General features: G+C 37.1%; 2 protein-coding genes across 2 annotated transcripts in view; both read right to left on the minus strand.

Annotated features, from left to right (window-relative positions):
• The window catches only part of LOC136849617 (adult-specific cuticular protein ACP-20-like), a 1,661-nt gene extending 88 nt beyond the window's left edge, over positions 1 to 1,573 (minus strand). Inside the window, exons 1-4 of the mRNA XM_067122923.1 lie at positions 988 to 1,573; positions 385 to 477; positions 149 to 286; positions 1 to 40 (exon numbers count right to left, since the gene is read on the minus strand). The exon at positions 1 to 40 is cut by the window's left edge and continues 88 nt beyond it. Coding sequence (XP_066979024.1) covers positions 1 to 40; positions 149 to 286; positions 385 to 477; positions 988 to 999 — 283 coding nt within the window. The 5' untranslated portion in view covers positions 1,000 to 1,573. The remainder of the gene's footprint in view (positions 41 to 148; positions 287 to 384; positions 478 to 987) is intronic.
• A 7,004-nt stretch (positions 1,574 to 8,577) lies between these two features.
• LOC136849498 (pro-resilin-like) lies at positions 8,578 to 16,338 on the minus strand. The gene is made up of 6 exons (XM_067122843.1): positions 16,312 to 16,338; positions 13,273 to 13,365; positions 12,994 to 13,131; positions 9,319 to 9,388; positions 8,958 to 9,106; positions 8,578 to 8,840 (listed from the first exon to the last, which is right to left on the minus strand). The coding sequence occupies exons 1-6, from the start codon at positions 16,336 to 16,338 to the stop codon at positions 8,715 to 8,717; spliced, it is 603 nt and encodes a 200-aa protein (XP_066978944.1). The 3' UTR covers positions 8,578 to 8,714.
• Between the last annotated feature and the right edge of the window lie 4,146 nt (positions 16,339 to 20,484).

The following is a 20,484-nucleotide window of genomic DNA, read 5'->3' on the forward strand; positions in this document are numbered from 1 at the left end:
GGGCGACGAAGCCTTTGTAGTGATCGGCTGTGTATTGTACCTGAGGACCCATGAAAACATTAATACCACGGGGTAGGATTAGAACGAAATTCATCACAGATACCCAAAACCAGCTGCATTAGAAACAGGTCATATTGTTTTGTCTTACATGTTGTTTACGGCCGTCGGGAAGAGCAACACTGTAGGATCCATAAACAGCCTTTCCGTCGGATTTCTCCTGTTGGTGGAAGTGAGGTCCCTTGTAGTCGCCGTCCACATGGTATCCATAATAATATGGAAGAGGCTCCTAAAAAAAAAAATATGGATGTTACAGTTCTGTTTAATATGTATAATATGTTTGTTTACATCTGTATTATTATTGCTAATGAACTAAATGAGTCTTACCCCGTAACCGTGTTTTCCTCCACCATGTCCGTAGCCACCACCAGCTTCAGGGTCCGACAGACATACGGCTGCCAGTGATAAGATTACTATCACCTGGAAATAAAATGTAAAGGATACATATATATATATATATATATATATATATATATATATATATATATATATATATATATATATATATATATATATATATGAATGTTTGTCACATGCGCTGTCACATTTTTCATATTCACAATTATTAACCTACAGACGTCATTTAATATCCAGTTCTCGCTCCCTCGGGAATAACATATACCCAAGGGGGAACTGTCATTGATAAGAGCTTCGTCACCAATGGGTGAACAAGCGCTTATCACTAATAATTCCCTTTGGGCGTCTGTAATTCCCGAGGTAGAGTGAAGTTGATATTAAACGACATTTGTAGCTGAAAATTTGAAGATATATATAACTTATTTATATGTATGCACACATATACAATATTATATATATATATATATATATATATATATATATATATATATATATATATATATATATATATATATATATATATATATATATATATATATATATATATATATATATATATATATATATACTGACACTATAAAACATTTTCGTCGTGGATTGCAGGATGTGTTAAGTAGACAAATGTCGAGAATGAACTGTTCGGTGCGTTGGTCTTTCAAAAGTTATATATGTATATATATAACGATTCATATTTTTTTCAAATTGAATGTCAGTCTCTTACAAACTTGTTTTGGCCTTTCCCTCACTCTCTAGGACGTGATTTTGATTGTAGTAACACTTGGTTTCATTTTGTCCGTTGCGTGATTCAGGTCTTGAAGATTTTTTTTTTTTCTTGTCGTCATGGGATTGTGAGTTATTAGTGAATGATTCGGAACGTACTGATTCACCCCTGCCTTAGATTCCCATACATGCTATACTGTATACGGTTCTCTTTAAGCATTTTTTAAATTTAAATTTTCAAGTTTTTTAATATTTAAATTTCACAAGTCATTTGTGTTTTTATAATACTCATAAACTCTTGCATATGTGCCTGCTTACGCAAACATAATTATGATAACGTACACATGATTACGGTCACAAATGTATTTGAAGACGCCTGCCTTTACTCATTCGTTGGGGGAAATTTCTTTTCACGTAAGAAAGAACGGATTTTATGCTCACGTATCTACTGTTTTTGTCTTCGTGCTCGTCAACCACAAAGGCATGACAAAAGCTGAGAGCTTGACTCATACTCTATCCCCTTCTCCATAATTTTTCTTCTCTTTTTGCTTGTACTTGGAGTTTATCCGTAATTATTGAGCTGTACTTAACTCGTTATGCAGGTGATGCATTACAGGATGGTTTTATCATCAGATATGGTAATGTTCAGTCTGCTTTTATGCTCATCCTATCGTCTCTTGTTTCTGTCTCCTGAGGACCTTATCGTGGCTGTCACACTGAGCAGTATATGGCAGATAAGCCGAGTTGTACCGCCTCATTTGCTGTAATATTTTTTTTAGTTCATTTGGGTTATGTGGTTATTGTTCCTAAAGAAGACTGTAATACGGGTAGATCATTTGCCAGCAAGTGACTGAAGCTTATTAATGTTAGTAAAGGGACATAGTTGTTCCTAAAGCATATTGTTGATATTTTTTAATCATTTTGAATCCGATTCTAGATTGATGATAAAAATAGCCCATTTTCCAGATCCGTCGTTCGTGCTTGAAGCCCCATTTTGAGGCTACTGCATTATTAACTATAGTTTTGTGTTGGAAATGGAAGGGAGGATGTACATTTTTTGTAGCACGTTTTATGGATATATATATATATATATATATATATATATATATATTAGATAGATAGATAGATATATGTATGTATATTAGATGATAGATAGATATATGTATGTATATGTAATGTAAATATATATATATATATATATATATATATATATATATATATATATATATATATATATATATATGTGTGTGTGTGTGTGTGTGTGTGTGTTCTTAGTTAAATCCCTCGTCAGAGTAGCTGTTTTTGATGATCCTCTTCCAGCTGTTTCTATCGGGAACATATTATTTCATAATCGGTTTTGGCAGATTTTTTACAGATCGATACCCTTCCCCCAGTGTTAGGTTTTATAATACACACACACATACATATATATATATATATATGTATATATATATATATATATATATATATATATATATATATATATATATAATGTTTTTGACTGAGTAATTTAGCTTATAATTATAATAGCGAAACAGAAAATTCCTAACCTAACATATCCTAACGGAGAGGAAGCAATTTGTCATGGATGGAGGCAATTCCTCTATCCATGACGAACTTCCATTATATATATGTATGTATGTATATATATATATATATATATATATATATATATATATATATATATATATATATATATATATACAGTATATATATATGTATAATATAATATATATTTATATATAATGTATATGCATATATATATATATATATATATATATATATATATATATATATATATATATATATATATATATATATATATATATATATATATATATATATATAAATATTATATATATATATATTTATATTTATATTTATATATATACATATATACACACATGTACACACACATTTATATATATATATATATATATATATATATATATATATATATATATATATATAATGTAAAAGCTACAAACGTCCTTTAATATCCAATTCACTCTACCTCGGAAATAATATATTTTCATATATGTTACCGAAGGGGAATTTTTTAGTTGATAATAAGTCCACCGTCCCGTGGCCGACTGCGTTAGTGTGTCACTGTAGTCCTGATTCCTCGTCCGTCGCTGGTTCGACCCCAGGGACGGTGGACTTATTATCAACTAAAAAATTCCCCTTCGGTAACATATATGAAAATATATTATTTCCTAGGTAGAGTGAATTGGATATTAAAGGACGTTTGTAGCTTTCTGATTGTATATGAATCACGGTGATGTGATAAATAGTCATATATATATGTATGTATATATATATATATATGGTTTTTTTCAGTACAGCCTTTCTCATCATCAGTCTTATTGAATGTTGATGCGTGTGCTGTCCACGTTTTCAGACAGCACTTCAATAATTATCTGAGTCTCTTCTTATCCCCTGGAAATCAGAGAAATGTAGCCTTTAAAATAGTAGACGCTACATGGACATCTTCATTCAGTAATAATCTATATATATACATATATATATAGATTATTTCTGAATAGATTATTAATGAATGAAGACGTCCATGTAGCGCCTACTGTTTTAAAAACTACATTTCTCTGATTTCCAGGGGAAAAAAAGAGATTCAGATAATTATTGAAAAGTTGTCTCCTACTTGTGAACTGAGTCCTTCGTCTTAAGGACTTCTTTTTCGGTGTTTCATTGACCACACACAAATCAGCGTTGGAATACCTATGGTCATCATCGCCTTTATTAAATAATGTGGCCTCAAGGGAATAGAAAACACAAAATTTCCAAGAAATTGATAAAATGGTAAAAATAAATTGACGATACATTATAAATTTTCAAGAAAACCAGCTTCCTCCACAAATTTCAAATATCCTCTCTTAGAACCAAGGAAAGACAATAATTACCTCTTCATCAGTAAACTCTTAGAAGAAACAATTTCTCAATTTCCCAAGGTTGGGGCAGTGAACCAACACAAAGTACTACACAGAGGCTGATGGCAATGATACGAAATACACTTGCTCCTGAATGAATTCTTGGCATGGGAGAATTTTGATACAAACTAATTGATGCAGAGTATAATACATAAATAAAAAAAATATTTTAATCATCTAGAAAACAGAAATAGAGTAATAAAGAGTGTTCTATTAATGGGAAATCAAACTGCAATGATTTTCTTATCAGATCTTCCAAGGACTCCTGCCTTCCTCTTCTGGAGAGGACACTCCCCTTCAAGGGTGCCCTCAAAGAACTGGCCTCCCTAAGGAGCCTTTGACCCTCACCCCTGGGGCCTTCGCCAGGCCCACTTCCCCAGCCTGGCAGGATACCTGCCTTCCTCCAAGGAAGCAGCCTCTGGGTCGGACCCTACCCTTCAAGACTGCTCTCAAGAGGCTGGCAAACCTTGGAGGCTTTTGGGCTTCATCTTTGAAGTTCTTGGTCCCTCTCCAGGCCCGCTTCCCCATCCTGGCAGGATACCTGTCTTCCTCCAAGAAAGCAGCCTCTGGGTCGGACCCTACCCTTCAAGACTGCTATCAAGAGGCTGGCAAACCTTGGAGGCTTTTGGGCCTCATCTTTGAAGTTCTTGGTCCCTCTCCAGGCCCGCTTCCCCATCCTGGCAGGATACCTGCCTTCCTCCAAGGAAGCACCCTCTGGGCCGGACCCTTCCCTTCAAGGCTGCCTTCAAGAGATTGACGAGCCTTTGGGGCTTTTGGGCCTCATCCTTGAAGTTCTTGGGCCCTCTCCAGACCCGCTTCCCCATCCTGGCAGGATACCTGCCTTCCTTCAAGGAAGCAGCCTCTAGATCGGACCCTACCCTTCAAGGCTGCCCTCAAGAGACTGGTGAGCCTTTGGGGCTTTTGGTCCTCATCCTTGAAAGTCTTGGGCCCTCTCCAAGCCCGCTTCCCCATCCTGGCAGAATACCTGCCTTCCTCCAAGGAAGCAGCCTGTGGGTCGGACCCTTCCCTTCAAGGCTGCCCTCAAGAGACTGGTGGGCCTTGGGGGGTTTTGGGCCTCATCCTTGAAGCTCTTGGGCCCTCTCCAGACCCGCTTCCCCATCCTGGCAGGATACCTGCCTTTCTCCAAGGAAGCAGCCTCTGGGTCGGACCCTACCCTTCAAGACTGCTCTCAAGAGGCTGGCAAACCTTGGAGGCTTTTGGGCCTCATCTTTGAAGTTCTTGGTCCCTCTCCAGGCCCGCTTCCCCATCCTGGCAGGATGCCTGCCTTCCTCCAAGGAAGCACCCTCTGGGCCGGACCCTTCCCTTCAAGGCTACCTTCAAGAGATTGACGAGCCTTTGGGGCTTTTGGGCCTCATCCTTGAAGTTCTTGGGCCCTCTCCAGACCCGCTTCCCCAGCCTGGCAGGATACCTGCCTTCCTCCAAGGAAGCAACCTCTAGATCAGACCCTACCCTTCAAGACTGCCCTCAAGAGACTGGTGAGCCTTTGGGGCTTTTGGTCCTCATCCTTGAAGGTCTTGGGCCCTCTCCAAGCCCGCTTCCCCATCCTGGCAGAATACCTGCCTTCCTCCAAGGAAGCAGCCTGTGGGTCGGACCCTTCCCTTCAAGGCTGCCCTCAAGAGACTGGTGGGCCTTGGGGGGTTTTGGGCCTCATCCTTGAAGCTCTTGGGCCTTCTCCAGGCCCGCTTCCCCAGCCTGGTAGGATACCTGCCTTCCTCCGAGGAAGCAGCCTCTGGGTTGGACCCTACCCTTCAAGGCTGTCCTCAAGAAACTGGCGAGCCTTTGGGGCTTTTGGGCTCCTTGAAGTTCTTGGGCCCTCTCCAGGTCTGCTTCCCCAGCCTGGCAGGATACCTGCCTTCCTCCGAGGAAGCATCCTCTGGGTCGGACACTTCCCTTCAAGGCTGTCCTCAAGAGACTGGCAAGCCTTTGTGGCTTTTGTGCCTCATCCTTGAAGTTCTTGGGCCCTCTCCAGGCCCACTTCCCCAGCCTGGCAGGATACCTGCCTTCCTCCGAGGAAGCAGCCTCTGGGTTGGACCCTACCCTTCAAGGCTGCCCTCAAGAGACTGGCGAGCCTTTGGGGCTTTTGGGCTCCTTGAAGTTCTTGGGCCCTCTCCAGGTCTGCTTCCCCAGCCTAGCAGGATACCTGCCTTCCTCCAAGGAAGCAGCCTCTGGGTCGGACCCTTCCCTTCAAGGCTGTCCTCAAGAGACTGGCAAGCCTTTGGGGCTGTTGTGCCTCATCCTTGAAGTTCTTGGGCCCTCTCCAGGCCCGCTTCCCCAGCCTGGCAGGATACCTGCCTTCCTCCGAGGAAGCAGCCTCTGGGTTGGACCCTACCCTTCAAGGCTGCCCTCAAGAGACTGGCGAGCCTTTGGGGCTTTTGGGCTCCTTGAAGTTCTTGGGCCCTCTCCAGGCCTGCTTCCCCAGCCTGGCAGAATACCTGCCTTCCTCCGAGGAAGCAGCCTCTGGGTCGGACCCTTCTCTTCAGGGGTGCCCTCAAGAGACTGGCGAGCCTTTGGGGCTTTTGGGCCTCATTCTTGAAGTTCTTGGGCCCTCTCCAGGCCCGCTCCCCCAGCCTGGCAGGATACCTGCCTTCCTTCGAGGAAGCAGCCTCTGGATCGGACCCTTTCCTTCAAGGCTGCCCTCAAGAGACTGGTCAGTGAGCCTTGGGGGCTTTTGTGCCTCTCCTTTGTCCTAAGAGGAGGGCTTGCGTAGGCAGCTTTTAGTCTCCATCCTAAGGAGGGCCTTCATTGTCTTGCATTCCCGTCCTCTTCTGAATTTACATTTCCATTGTGTTGGTGCAGTATTATTCAGGAAGTTCTGTTTTAGCTTCTTTATCTTCTCCTTATAAACGATCTGAGTTGACATCCAAGTCCTTTCACCTTACTCCTTGCTTTCTCTTACCCAGCTTTTCAAATATGACACTTGCTCTCTCTGAAGGCTTCAAGACGATTTGAAGCATCTCGGAGATTGTTCTTGGAAACGTTGGAGTTCGGACCATGCGCGAATGGCATTTCTCTCGTCCTTCCAGGAGCCGGAGACTGAAGGATTCCAAAATTTCTTCACGGAAAATCCTTAAGGTTTAGGCCATTTTAACATCGCGTTAGCCTTTACATAGAGGTCTTTTTCCGACACATAGGCAGTTTCTTTTCTTTAACGAGTCTTCTTCAATAATCTTATGATTTTCCCTCTTACTGACGATATTGATCATCCCTTCGATTTTACCTCGCTTCGCCAAAAAAGTAATGCTGTGAATCCAGAATCTTTGAAGCAGCTTCTAACACCTCAGGTTCTCTACATTTTTCTTCGTCAACATTCTTCAGTTTACCTCCACGCTGATGTCCTCTCTCTTCTTTATTCCTTTTCTTACTTATTTCGAGTGAAGAACTGCTCCAAGTGGTAATTTTGGGCATTCAAAGTCTCCTCTCAGTCAGCACAGAAAAGCACCTCAAGTTCTCTACTTTTTATTCTGTATAAATTCTTCAGTTCCTCCACGCCATTGTCCTCCTCCCTTCTTTATTTCGAATGAAGAACTTGCGTCAATAAGTGACAACACAACTGTAGAGCTGTTGAATAAATCCATAATCTCAGAAAGCAGCCATCTCGACCCCTTACTGCTCCTCGAAGTAGTCCATATTTTCATCAGTAAGCAATTGTAGACTGAAGTTGTCTGCCATTCTCTCGATGTACTTTTCCCTCAGGAAAATCTCTTTTAGTCGATCTGCTTCGTCATCCAGTCCATTTTAACCATACTCTTCCGCCTTTGCTCACATGCTGTCTCTGAGTGCTTCAAGACGACTTGGAGGATCCAGGTGATGGCCACTGGAGGCCTTGGGGTCAGTGCACCTACTGAGTTATGGGCGCCATACCCATGTGCGATTGGCTTTCTCTCGTCCGTTCAGGAGCTGGAGTCGTAAGGGTTCTAAAACGTCTTCATGCAAAACACGAAGATATTACGGTACTAGGTGACAATGATTCTTTCTCGCAGCAGATGATATGAAATTTTCTTGAAAGCTTTATTGCCACGAAAATATCAATATTTTAAAAAATGAAGAAATATAAATTTAGCGAAAAATCATCATCATCGTATCCTTTTCTACCGTAGTCGGGAGCTATATATATATATATATATATATATATATATATATATATATATATATATATATATATATATATATATGTGTGTGTGTGTGTGTGTGTGTGTGTGTGTGTGTGTGTGTGTGTGTGTGTGTGTGTGTGTTTGTGTGTGTGTTTGTATTTGGTTGGTGGGTATATATATATATATATATATATATATATATATATATATATATATATATATATATATATATATATATATATATATATATATATATATATATATATATATATATATATATATATATATATATATATATATGTTTTGTGTGTGTGTGTTTGTACCTGGTTGTGTGGGTGTGTGAATTTTTAAAGCTGTTAACCTGTATATGTAGAGTCTTAACGATTTGGATTAGAGGGAATAAAGTTATGCGTTATGCGAGAAATGAAATAGGAAATTTTGACGTGACTGTTTTTATTCGATAAGATTATAATCGTAAATGTTCGAGGCGAGGTAAATACGATTTTGCAGACAATTCCCAACTTCAGTGATATCCATGTCCTTTATGATCGAAAACGACGGCAGGCCCATAATAGGATGGATGTTGAGCCTTCCCCTTGTAGCTGACGTGGGCGACGTAGCCTTTGTAGTGGTCGGCTGAGTACTGCACCTGAGGATCAAGAGAAAATGAAATGGTTATTGTACAGTACATGGTTTGCCATATGTCATTTCAGTGAGGCCAAGTAACGTACAGGATCTTTATCTATCAAAGATGAAAGCTACTTACATGTTGTTTGCGTCCGTCGGGTAGGGCGACGGTGTAGGATCCGTAAACAGCCTTTCCGTCAGACTTCTCGTCGTGGTGGAAGTGGGGCCCCTTGTAGTCACCGCTCACGTGGTACCCGTAGTAGTATGGCAGAGGTTCCTGAAAATATATATATATATATATATATATAAAATATATAATATATATATATATATATATATATATATATATATATATATATATATATATATATATACACTCTTACATACATCTTTGGATTATGAGGATGCTGATATAGGAGACTCTTTGTTATTTTCAAGACTGGACCTACCTTCATAGATAAACCCTCTTTGACTTACTCCGTAGCCATGTTTTCCTCCGCCGTGGCCGTAGCCTCCGCCTGCTTCAGGGTTGGACAGAGCGATGCCTGCCAGTGTCAGAACCACTATCACCTAGAAGTTAGTTTTTATTATTTTTATTTTTCCTGTATACATAACTCGCTGATATATCCGATCTTTTGTATGTGATATAATTACATAAACATGATATTTCGTAGGAATCGAAATTTGTCGGCAAAATTCTAAATTTCTGTTGATATGGGTGTGTGTGTATGTGAGAGAGAGAAAGAGATAGATACTAACAGAAGAGAACATTATTAGTTCACACAGTGTAGATCCTTTTGGGAGCAAAGTCTGGAATTGAACTGCCTGTTGCCTACGCTGGAAGGCATTATATATCGTAGACTGTGACCTCAATATTTTTATCGAGAATCAATCCTTTCCATCACTCTGCAGATTCACAATTGTGAAAGTTCCTCGGCTCGTATTGATTCTCTCTCTCTCTCTCTCTCTCTCTCTCTCTCTCTCTCTCTCTCTCTCACGAAGAGAGAGAGAGAGAAAATTTGGTTCTAGTTCGAGGAGAGAACCTTTAACCATGTCCTTGAGAACTTTGTGAGTAAGGTTGGTCATTTCTCAGAAACCACTGTTAACGTCGAGAGTTCGATAAGTCTCGAAGGGAGTTTGGAAGACAGCTCATAAAAATATACACGTTTAATGATGGAGTAAAATAACAGCCTTTTAACCTCTGAGTCATCCCTCTTAGATCCTCATCTCAAAGATTCGTGATTTTATTTTGACGGGATTTTTGGAGAAAATTTTCGCGGAAACTGCCATTGATAAAATTGACGCAAAATACATTGAAAAGAACATCGTACTTTAATGGCAATTTTTTTCTTCCATTAGACTGTTTTATTTTCTGTGATTCCCAGGAATTTTGTAAAGTCCAGCAAGATCCATTTGGGCACTACGAGTATGTTAAAAGTAAAAGCTAAAACGTTTAGAGTCCGTATGTTATTACTGTACCAAATCTTAAGTAAGACTTAATAGTAACAGATTGAAATAAGGGAAGCCTACTCAAAGAAATGAATGTTTAAAAATTCCCCAAATAGAGAAATAATCACCTTCAAAAGTAACATTTTTAATTAGTGTATTTATTTTTTTGGATGAGGAGGAGCTTGAAAATGTCATTTTTTTTAATGAAGTTCTTCACATACAAGGTGGGTGTAGTATGCGTCTCCTATGCATTTATAGAACTATTTTTTTTTTATTTACACACTTGATATATTTCAAAGGAGCAAATCCGTTGCTTATGAAAGAAAGAAATAAAATACAGCTTTTGATATTCACATTTGTAATGAAATAGGAAATGAGCATTACGCCCTCAGTCATATACTGTACTACAATTCCCAACTGCATCTCGGAAGATCTTTACACAGTTACGAAAGTAAGCATGAATTAATTATATATATATATATATATATATATATATATATATATATATATATATATATATATATATATATATATATATAATTTATATATATATATAAATATATATAAATATATGCATATATATATATATATATGTATATATATGTTATATATATGTTTATATATATATACACACACACTTTATAAAAGTGTGTGTGATATATTTACACGTAATTTCACATGCACTTCTGTAGCTATGTTAACATCTTTTGAGATAACAGTTGGAATCTCTCTCTCTCTCTCTCTCTCTCTCTCTCTCTCTCTCTCTCTCTATATATATGTATATATATATATATATATATATATATATATATATATATTTATATATATATTATAATTTAATTTATATAATATGTATACACACACACATATATATATATATATATATATATATATATATATATATATATATATATACATATATATATATATGTATATATTTAAATTATAAGTGGAGGTTCGGTGCATGCATCCACCTTTACGGAAAAGTACTGAAAGTGCCAATAAACATGAAATTGGTACTTATTCGGCAAGGGAAATAATTCCAGCATGAAATATTTTCATTTTAATTCGAGCAGATTTGCCGGCGCGCCAAACCGAGTTTAAAAAGACAATTGATCACACGATCGGAAGCATGTCAGTGACGGACCTGTTTTATGAAACGCGCCACATGTTTATGGAAATTGTTTATTCCTGTGCTTGCTTCAGTGAATGACAGTTTGTCTACATAATACAAAGTATATTTTATAAAATGAAATGTAATGGATGCATCATAAGTCCAAACATGAAGTCTTTCATTTAATAAACTTTGTTTTGATGACTCTTCTACAGTATATTGCGTCTTGCCTTTGAGGGTAGGATTAGTGCATCATGAAAATGTTTTTTTTTTCCGTCAAGAACTTGAGACTGTTTTCAGTTTTATTTCCACATCATCTTAGGACTTTCGACAGACTCCTAACCTGAAATTAAATACTGGATATTTCAAGGTGTAGTGGAAATTCAGTGTATTAATCGTTGACAAATGGGAACCTGTTAGTTACAGCATATGTTGTAATAGAAGACGCGGACAGGAACTTCTAACTCGATGTAAAACGGGAATAGAGATATATTCGGAACTAGAAAGGAAAATCAGAACACTTTCGTTATTAAGGTCATATATATTTCACAGTATATGAAACAATTTTTGGATTGTCATTCTTTCTTGATTATTAGGAATGTTTTTTTCCGGTGTCCGCACTGCGTTAAAATATGTTTTAAACATACGTTGGCAACTTATCGCACACACATCACTAACAGGTTGAAGACACACCAGCGACATATGTAGTCTTAACCATTGCTTCATACGATTATCCAGTAGTTGCGTAAGATTTGTTCTACACTAGTTTTCAATCTGTTTGTGATACGTATTCGTTAAGTTGTCGGCCTGTGCTTATGACAGGTTTTACTGCGGAGTGGACGCACCCTAGAAACACCAACAGTTTAACAGTCAGGATTTTCATTGTGTGTAACTTATCAGGGATGGTTTGATTTTCTCTTGGTGTCAGGTGCCTTTTATGCATACCTGAAATATCACTTGAATTTTTCAGAGATATTAAGTTAATCTATTTTAGATTCTTGATTTTGCCAATACTTACGCAGGCTCTTCTCCAGGACAGACATGTTTATTTCTACAAATTTTGAAATTTTATTGAATCTTCCTAACCCAATCCTTATATGATATTCTCAGAGGAGTTTATGAAATAGGTTGAAGTTACTAAAAATCAGTGTTTTCTTAATTTTCATACGTATTTTTAGTTATCACATCGTGCGTTGAGCTTCTTTGAAAGGTTAATCCTGTTTTGATAAAGGTAGGAATACATAATAAGGGTAGGTTTGTTTAGATAACTTTATTCGAAACATCCATTCGCTTATTATATCGTTTTGTTTTTTGCCTGCATAGTGATTAAAAGTTTTTCAGTGGTATCCATGTCCTTTGTGGTCGAAAACAACGGCAGGTCCATAGTAGGATGGGTGTTGAGCCTTTCCTTTGTAGCTGACGTGGGCAACGAAGCCTTTGTAGTGATCGGCTGAATATTTCACCTGTTGTTTGGAAGAAACATAGTTTCAAAAATAATGGTGAGGTTCATTTCAGCATTTGCAATGCAAAATCAAATGTTCTAAATAGAATTTTTGTTTATTTTATTTTTTATTTTTTATGTTTTTTTTTTTTTTTTTTTTTTACAACTTACGTGTTGTTTGCGCCCATCTGGAAGAGCGACGGCATAGGAGCCGTAAACAGCCTTTCCGTCAGACTTTTCATCATGATGGAAGTGGGGTCCCTTGTAGTCGCCACTGACGTGGTAACCGTAGTAGTATGGCAGAGGCTCCTGAAGTGGAATGTAATTTTATTTAATTTTCTTTAGGGCAGATGTAACTTAACAGACTGCTGTATGAATACATGTTTCGACGTACTTTTACATTTCAGCTGATAAACATTGGAGAGTGCTGTTAAGAATGATTATACTCACTCCGTATCCATGCTTTCCTCCACCGTGGCCTCCATGACCATAGCCACCAGCATGGGAAGAAACGATGGTTGCCATCACCAGAATAACCGCGACCTGGAATCAAAGAAAAAGTACCAATTAATGTGCATGGTGCTCTCTCTCTCTCTCTCATATCTCATTATATATATACATTATATATATACAGTATATATATATATATATATATATATATATATATATATATATATATATATATATATATATATATATATATATATATTATAGATAGATAGGTCTTTGTTTAGGCGACCCGTTCAGGTTGATGTAATGAGACCCAAAACCATATGCACGATTGGTCTCATATGGAAATCAGTTACTGTGATGATGACAGTAAGGATTATAATATAAACGTTGTTCTTCAATATGTCTGCGACTTAACCAGGAAACTTGCGATGTCTTTGTTTCTATGGCATCAGGTTTAGGTTTTTAGTATATTTGCACTTGCACTTAAAATATGGAGTTTCTGTAAATTGTTTGTATAATTAACGTTCATGTTTCCGTCTGTGACATACAAATTTCAACGGCCAAGCGTTAATGGGGGCCCTAAGTGTATGTGTGTATGTGTGTATATGCGATTTGCGTAAGTATATATGTTTGTAAGAGATAGAGAAATTCTCTTGAATAAAGAATAAAGATCTGCTTGAATAGTTATGATAGTGACAATTGTAAACATATAAGTGGTTTTCTTTCACTAACAGAGAAAAACATTTTGAACGAGAGTAGTTGTAGATCCTTTCGGTTGCAGGAATCAGAAGCGAACTGCTTATCTTATGCATCCGAAGACTATTTTATATTTACAAAAACCGTGACCTCAATATCCCAATTTCACCAAAGCTTTATTCCTTTCCCTCACTCCTCCGACCACACGCCAATGAAAGTTATCGACGATTTTTCTTTTCTTTTTTTTTTGCACCAGTTGACCTGAATATCTTCCGATATGAATTTATTCTCATGATAATTTCGGTTCCATTAAAAAGTTTTTTTTTTATTTTCTATAAATATTTATGATGCAGTGATAATTTTTTTTTTTGTAGGGAAGGTTTTACATGACAGTGCCATGATATCAATGCCTGTTTTTTATTTCATGACTATTCTGTAATTTGTATTAACGTCAACTATATAATTTTATGCTACATATGATGGTTACGTGTTATACTTCATTTTGTCTGTTGGACAAAGGAAATTATAGAGGCAGTATAGCCGTGATGCACTTAACACTTGAAGATGTGTTATCATTTCGGAAATGTCCTCTTAATGGATATTGGAATTTATTTTTAGTCTTTAATGATATGCTAATTATGGTAGGCAGAATTGTATTGTAATTTACTCTTAGCGTAAAGTGTTAAATTCATTAGCATAATGAATACGAGGAATTCGGACCATAAAGGATATTTTCGTGGACGTCTCCCGGTTTCTTATTTTTCTCCCATTTCAATAATACCAGCGTCGTCGGGGAACGAGGTGCATTCTTTTGTGTGATCCCATGTGGATCATTAAATTGAATTATAGGAATCTGAATTTTTTTTTTACTGTGAATGTTTTTTGCATTATATGTATTTTGTGTTTTTTTTATTTATAATGATCACTGTTTGCTTCATGGTTTTCCCAGTGTTAATAATTACGTAGTATTCAAAATGTTCTTGAAAATGGTAAACATTTGACTTCGTCTGAATATTATGAGTTGACTAAGGTCGTCAGATAGGTATTGCTGGTTATTCAAAGAAATGATGAAATGTGCATGAATAAATTTTTTTAACCACTTGAACTAGATATGAATCTCTCTCTCTCTCTCTCTCTCTCTCTCTCTCTCTCTCTCTCTCTCTCTCTCTCTCTCTCTCTCTCTCTCTCTCTCTCTCTCAGTAAGTTAATTGCATTAAGTTCTTATAAAATCGATAAAAACTTTGTAAGCTGTATCACGAAGTTGTTTATTTTGAAATAGATGAAAAGGAAATGTGTCGTAAGAAATTTCGAAATAATTAAAAGGCGAACCCCGTGTTTGTGTCCTCTTTTTCTTACAAAACGTGTTTGAGAAACAAAAGATGGTAGGATTATTTTTATTAATATTAAACTGTACCGTATTGTAATGTATACCTGAAAACAAGAGTAGCCTATCATTTTTCTCATTCTGTTCATAATGATATAACGGACACCTTAATTACTGCTTCAGTATTTATTTCAACTCGGCCCAACATAACCACACATAGGAGGAAAAAAAAATAAGCCTTAACAGGGAAGAAATTAATTGTCCACCTCTTGAAGTGGGAAAGTTATATGCGTAGTGGTATACTGTACTTAGGCAGGGAGAGAATTTACAAGCTTGGCTGCATATTAAAAAAAAAAAAAGTCACCGAACGGAACGATTCAGAGAGTGGTGACAGTATGTATATTGCAAGCAATCCTGATCGATAGCTTATTAGATGGGTTAGTTATTAGACACATTCGTAGCTCAGTATGTGGCAAATTAGTTTCTGTCATACACCAGACTACAACTAATTAGGTACGTTGGCATTTTAGTTTATGACAAATTGAATACTGTTTTAGTAGAGTGTTTGACCAAAGTCATATTCTCTGAGTTGAGTGTTTACCAGGAAGTAAGGAATTTTAATCCTTTTATAATAAAAATAAATTAATCTAGAAGAAAAGTGAACAGGCTTCTCATATACGGGAAAGATTTCAGAGCCAGTAAATTGTCAGTCACATATCTTTAAACATTAAGCCATCAGAGTTCTTTGATGGTGTGCCAAGATTTTTTGTTCTTGGAAAATGTGACTGTAATTATTATAGAAATCACAAGTATCTTTCAGGTACATAAGGCCTCTAGCTATTCGATGTTTAGAGTTTATAGTTTTCATCATGCTTTATGAGTATATATTGTACTGCTGTATATAGTATATGTGTATCTGTATTTGGAGATGTGTTCGTGCGGAATTTAGTTTCTTTATATCGCTCTTAAATCCGTTAAGAAATAGCACGTTTAGCGTTACTAGGGAAACTTGTTACCTTGAATGGCTTATCGAAATTGTACATTACGCGCTTGGCTTACTCTTTAGAGTTCGACAATTTGATAGGCTTTGAGAATATACGAGAAGCTGTATAATTTAAGCGTCTGGAGGTTTTGTCAGAGAAGGAAGAATACATAAATGTATACATGTTAGTAAATTTATTGACAGCGGCTACATTTCTTTGTTAAGTACACATGTTAATGATGCCCGTGATGTCCATGTCCTTCAGGATCGAAAACAACCGGGGGTCTGTTGTGCTCATCTTAAGCAAAGAAAGATGTCTTTGTGTTCTGTCTGAAGAGCCTCTCCGTCAGATTTTCTATCGTTATGGAAGATGCCTTGCAATCTCCACTTACCCACGGTATTCGCTGCTGTAATGGAGAAACCCCCTCTGACGGAAATCACGTTTCCTTGAAATGTGATCATGCCCTGAGTTCTTCACATATAATATTATGATTTAATAGTTTGTGATAACAAATTTAAATAAGGTTACTTAGCTAGAACTCTTCGTATAAATTGTCCATGCAGTTTTTAAAATAACGTTTAGAAATGCGTTAACCCAGTATCCACGCTCCAGTCCCCCATGTCGTCCACGGCCATAAACGTCAGAGTTGGACAAAACAATAAGCTAGCTACTGCCAGAACTGTCACAACCTGAAAATCCATATTAAAGCATATGCCTATTGGTTTCAGGTTGATTTGCTTTATCGTGCATCGAAAATTTCAGTTTTAATTCCTCTTTATATGGAAATGAACTCGGATTTTGTTTTACTGTCTGTTCAAGTGAGGTGTGTTCTATCGATTTTCGTGAACATGTGAAGAGATTTCCAACGCTGTGAAACATTTTTCGTCTTTTCTGAGATCCCGTCAACTGAATTCCGGCGTCATAAGTTGACTGACTGTTCGCCCTTGCTCATATTTTATATATATGCCCCTCGAGATGTGACCTGGGTTGTCTGGCGATTGACATGTAATCCTTTTCTTTTTTTTTTCTCTCTCTCTCTCTCTCTCTCTCTCTCTCTCTCTCTCTCTCTCTCTCTCTCTCTCTCTCTCTCTCTCTCACACACACACACACACGCACGGGTGCAACTTTACTTTTGTTAGTGAGAAAAATAATATGTAAATTGCATCATTATCAATTATGGAGTCCATTTTCAAGTCCCTTTGTTGTATTTTTTAAGAGATTTTATTTCACTAATTGAATTTTCATGTAATTCTGCTTTTCTTTCATGTGTATGCTGGTATTATACTACTTAATAGTTTTTTTTTTTTTTTTTTAATAAAACTATTGAGATGGCCTTGTCTGTCCGTCCGCACTTTTTCTGCCCGCCCTCATATCTTAAAAACCAAGGTCTATAGAGTATCTCTATAGACCTTGTTAAAAACTACTGAGGCTAGAGGGCTGCAAATTGTTATGTTGATCATCCACCCGCCAATCATCAAACATACCAAATTGCAGCCCTCTAGCCTTGGTAGTTTTCATGTTATTTAAGGTTAAAGTTAGCCATGATCGTGTATCTGGCACCGCTGTATGTGCCAACAACACATGCCACAACCGGGCCGTGGCTAAAAGTTTCATGGTCCGCGGCTGAGTTTCATGGACCGTGACAGAGAGTTTTATACAGCATTATACGCTGTACAGAAAACCCGATTTCACCGAAGAAACTTCGGCGCATTTTTCACTCGTCTGTTCTTGGAACTTGCATGGAAATGTGAAAATTAAATCTGAATCTCAGTTAATGAAAAGACCACGATTAACAATGAAGTAGGGATTTCTAGAGAACAAAATCCTGTCGTAATGAACAGATGACAAAGGGAGAGGAATTTTAGTAGAACCACGGAATCGATCTTTTTAGTGTTATATTCATCAGAAAGTTCCTTTTCTTGTTGTACTTTCCTTTAGTACCGCTTCTCCCTTTTCCCCACCACTTCATTTCCGGGACAATACACTCACCCTCTTTAGTTTCTAACAATTTTTTAGCTACCATCGAAATTCCAGTTTCTCATTTTTTTTCCATTCCTTAATTTCTGACAGTTTTCCTCTATTTTTTTCTCTTTTTTCTTTTCTTCAGCTCCCGACCATTTTCGTTGAAATTTCTCTCTTGCCACCTCAGCTTCTGGCTATGTCCCAGCCAGTTTTTCCATCTCACGCCGATATATGACCGTCGCTCTACAATTTTTCATCCTTTCTCCTTGTTTATACTTGCTCATTTTTCAGCGCCCCCTTTTTCTATTATTTTCTCTATAATTCGTACTCCATAGAATGTTACGCTGGCTTGAATCAGTGAGGTCATTTGAGTTCATTATAAATATTATATATGTACTATATTACTCGTTGATTCCTAAGTTTTTTTTTTTTTTTCAACCCCTCTGATCGAGGAGATAACGCGTAGTGTGTATATTGTTTCATCTAAGGAACGGATACAGGTGACCGCCCCAAGCGATTGCTGTCGTTAATGAAGCATCCAAATGATATTAATTTCCGTTTCATTTGGTGTAAACCTAATTAGTTGTATATGTCGCCCTCGGTGTTGTGTCTGAAACTCTTTGTATCGTATGTCTCATTTTCTTTTCTTGCGTTTTTATCATCTTTTGTTCAGTGTTACTCAAGTTTATGTGACCTTTTATTGAAAGCATGACATTGGAAACGTAGATGTTATTATTTTTATAACGATCATATTTAAATATTTTTAAAGTTCTTGCATTTAACTGCACCGTCAACGCGAGCCTCCTTGTTTTCACCTAGGTAGCTGTTCCGTCAATCCGAATGGTTGTTTTGTTGTGTAAAACCAGTTGTTTCCGTAACTCAGATGCTGGTTTTGCGTAACCATTTCGAGCGTTCATAGTATTACTTCATTATTTCATATCGTTAAGTCGTTCTCTCCGATAACAGGAATTGATTGCCCAGTTCGTTGTAGATTCAGCTCGCATAAACAAGTTTGAATTGTTTGCTGATGTATCCATCACTGGGTCTGTTGGTTCTCTGCACATAGTGGATTTACTTCATTGTAAACATCAACAAATACTTACATTTGCAAACCCAGTGTAAAGGGAATATGATGAGCATTTTGCGGGAAAATTTTCCTTTATTAGTTCTTGTTGAGAATGGTGTTGCAACTGATGGGTATAATCAGTCATTAGTAATGCGAACAGTACTTGCTTTGATGTCGAATTATCAATGTAATTAATGGCATACGCTAACCGCTTGTGATAAATACATCGAATTCATGCGTGCTGCTCAATACAGAGAAATCTGTATGTTATTTTGTCGGTAATTTAACTTTTTTCTATCATTGTATAGAATTTCCATGTTTTCGACTTGACGCAAGCGCACTCATGTTTGCTTCTACTGTGCAAATGTCTTTTGGCATTGGATTAATTTATAACATGACTTCCAGACTTTCTCGTTCAAGAAAGAACTTGGTAACTATTAGAAACCATTCATTAGATTTTTTCTCCATATTTAGAATAAGGCTTAGGACTGCAGTCTCCTGCGTGGAAGCATGCTCTTCTCCAGATGAAGTCTTTGCGTCCATCTTCAATTGGCACTCTCTTAAACAGCGGCAATCTTTGTCTTTTGTGGCGCGGTATTCTATTCAGTCTCCCTCACAACATATTAGATATTTTATTATTTTCTAAACATTTTCCCCACGTTTCCATTTCAAGTTCATACTTTTTCTTTATAAATTAATAAACTATTTTATTCACCGGTTGTTCACTCAATATTTTCTACTTTATTTTACATTTGGTGTTTGTAGCTTCCATTTTCATGATGTCGTTCCTTACCAGTTGTGATTTTTATTATAAATCTGTTTTGTTTTATGAATATATTTTCGAACAAACGTCAGATTGATGAACGCTTACCCCCGGGAAATGGATTCAGTATTCTGACATTTTATATTCCCAGTGCAAATGGTGTATATATAGTATTTTATTACATATGTACGTGTATGATTAGCATTATTCTTTTGTATTCCTATCAAAATTATTCGAAATTTGTGTACACTCCTGTAGCAGAAGGCTCGTGGACATTAACACGAACACCAATTTCCTTTAAAACAGAATCATGGAATGCATATGGAGAAAAGGAAAGTGAACAAAATAGGCTTTGATTTAGTACTCACTAAAAATCATTATTACCCAAAATCAAATAATCCGAAAGTCTGGTAAC

This window comes from Macrobrachium rosenbergii, chromosome 21, assembly GCF_040412425.1.
Source record: "Macrobrachium rosenbergii isolate ZJJX-2024 chromosome 21, ASM4041242v1, whole genome shotgun sequence".
NCBI lineage: Eukaryota > Metazoa > Arthropoda > Malacostraca > Decapoda > Palaemonidae > Macrobrachium > Macrobrachium rosenbergii.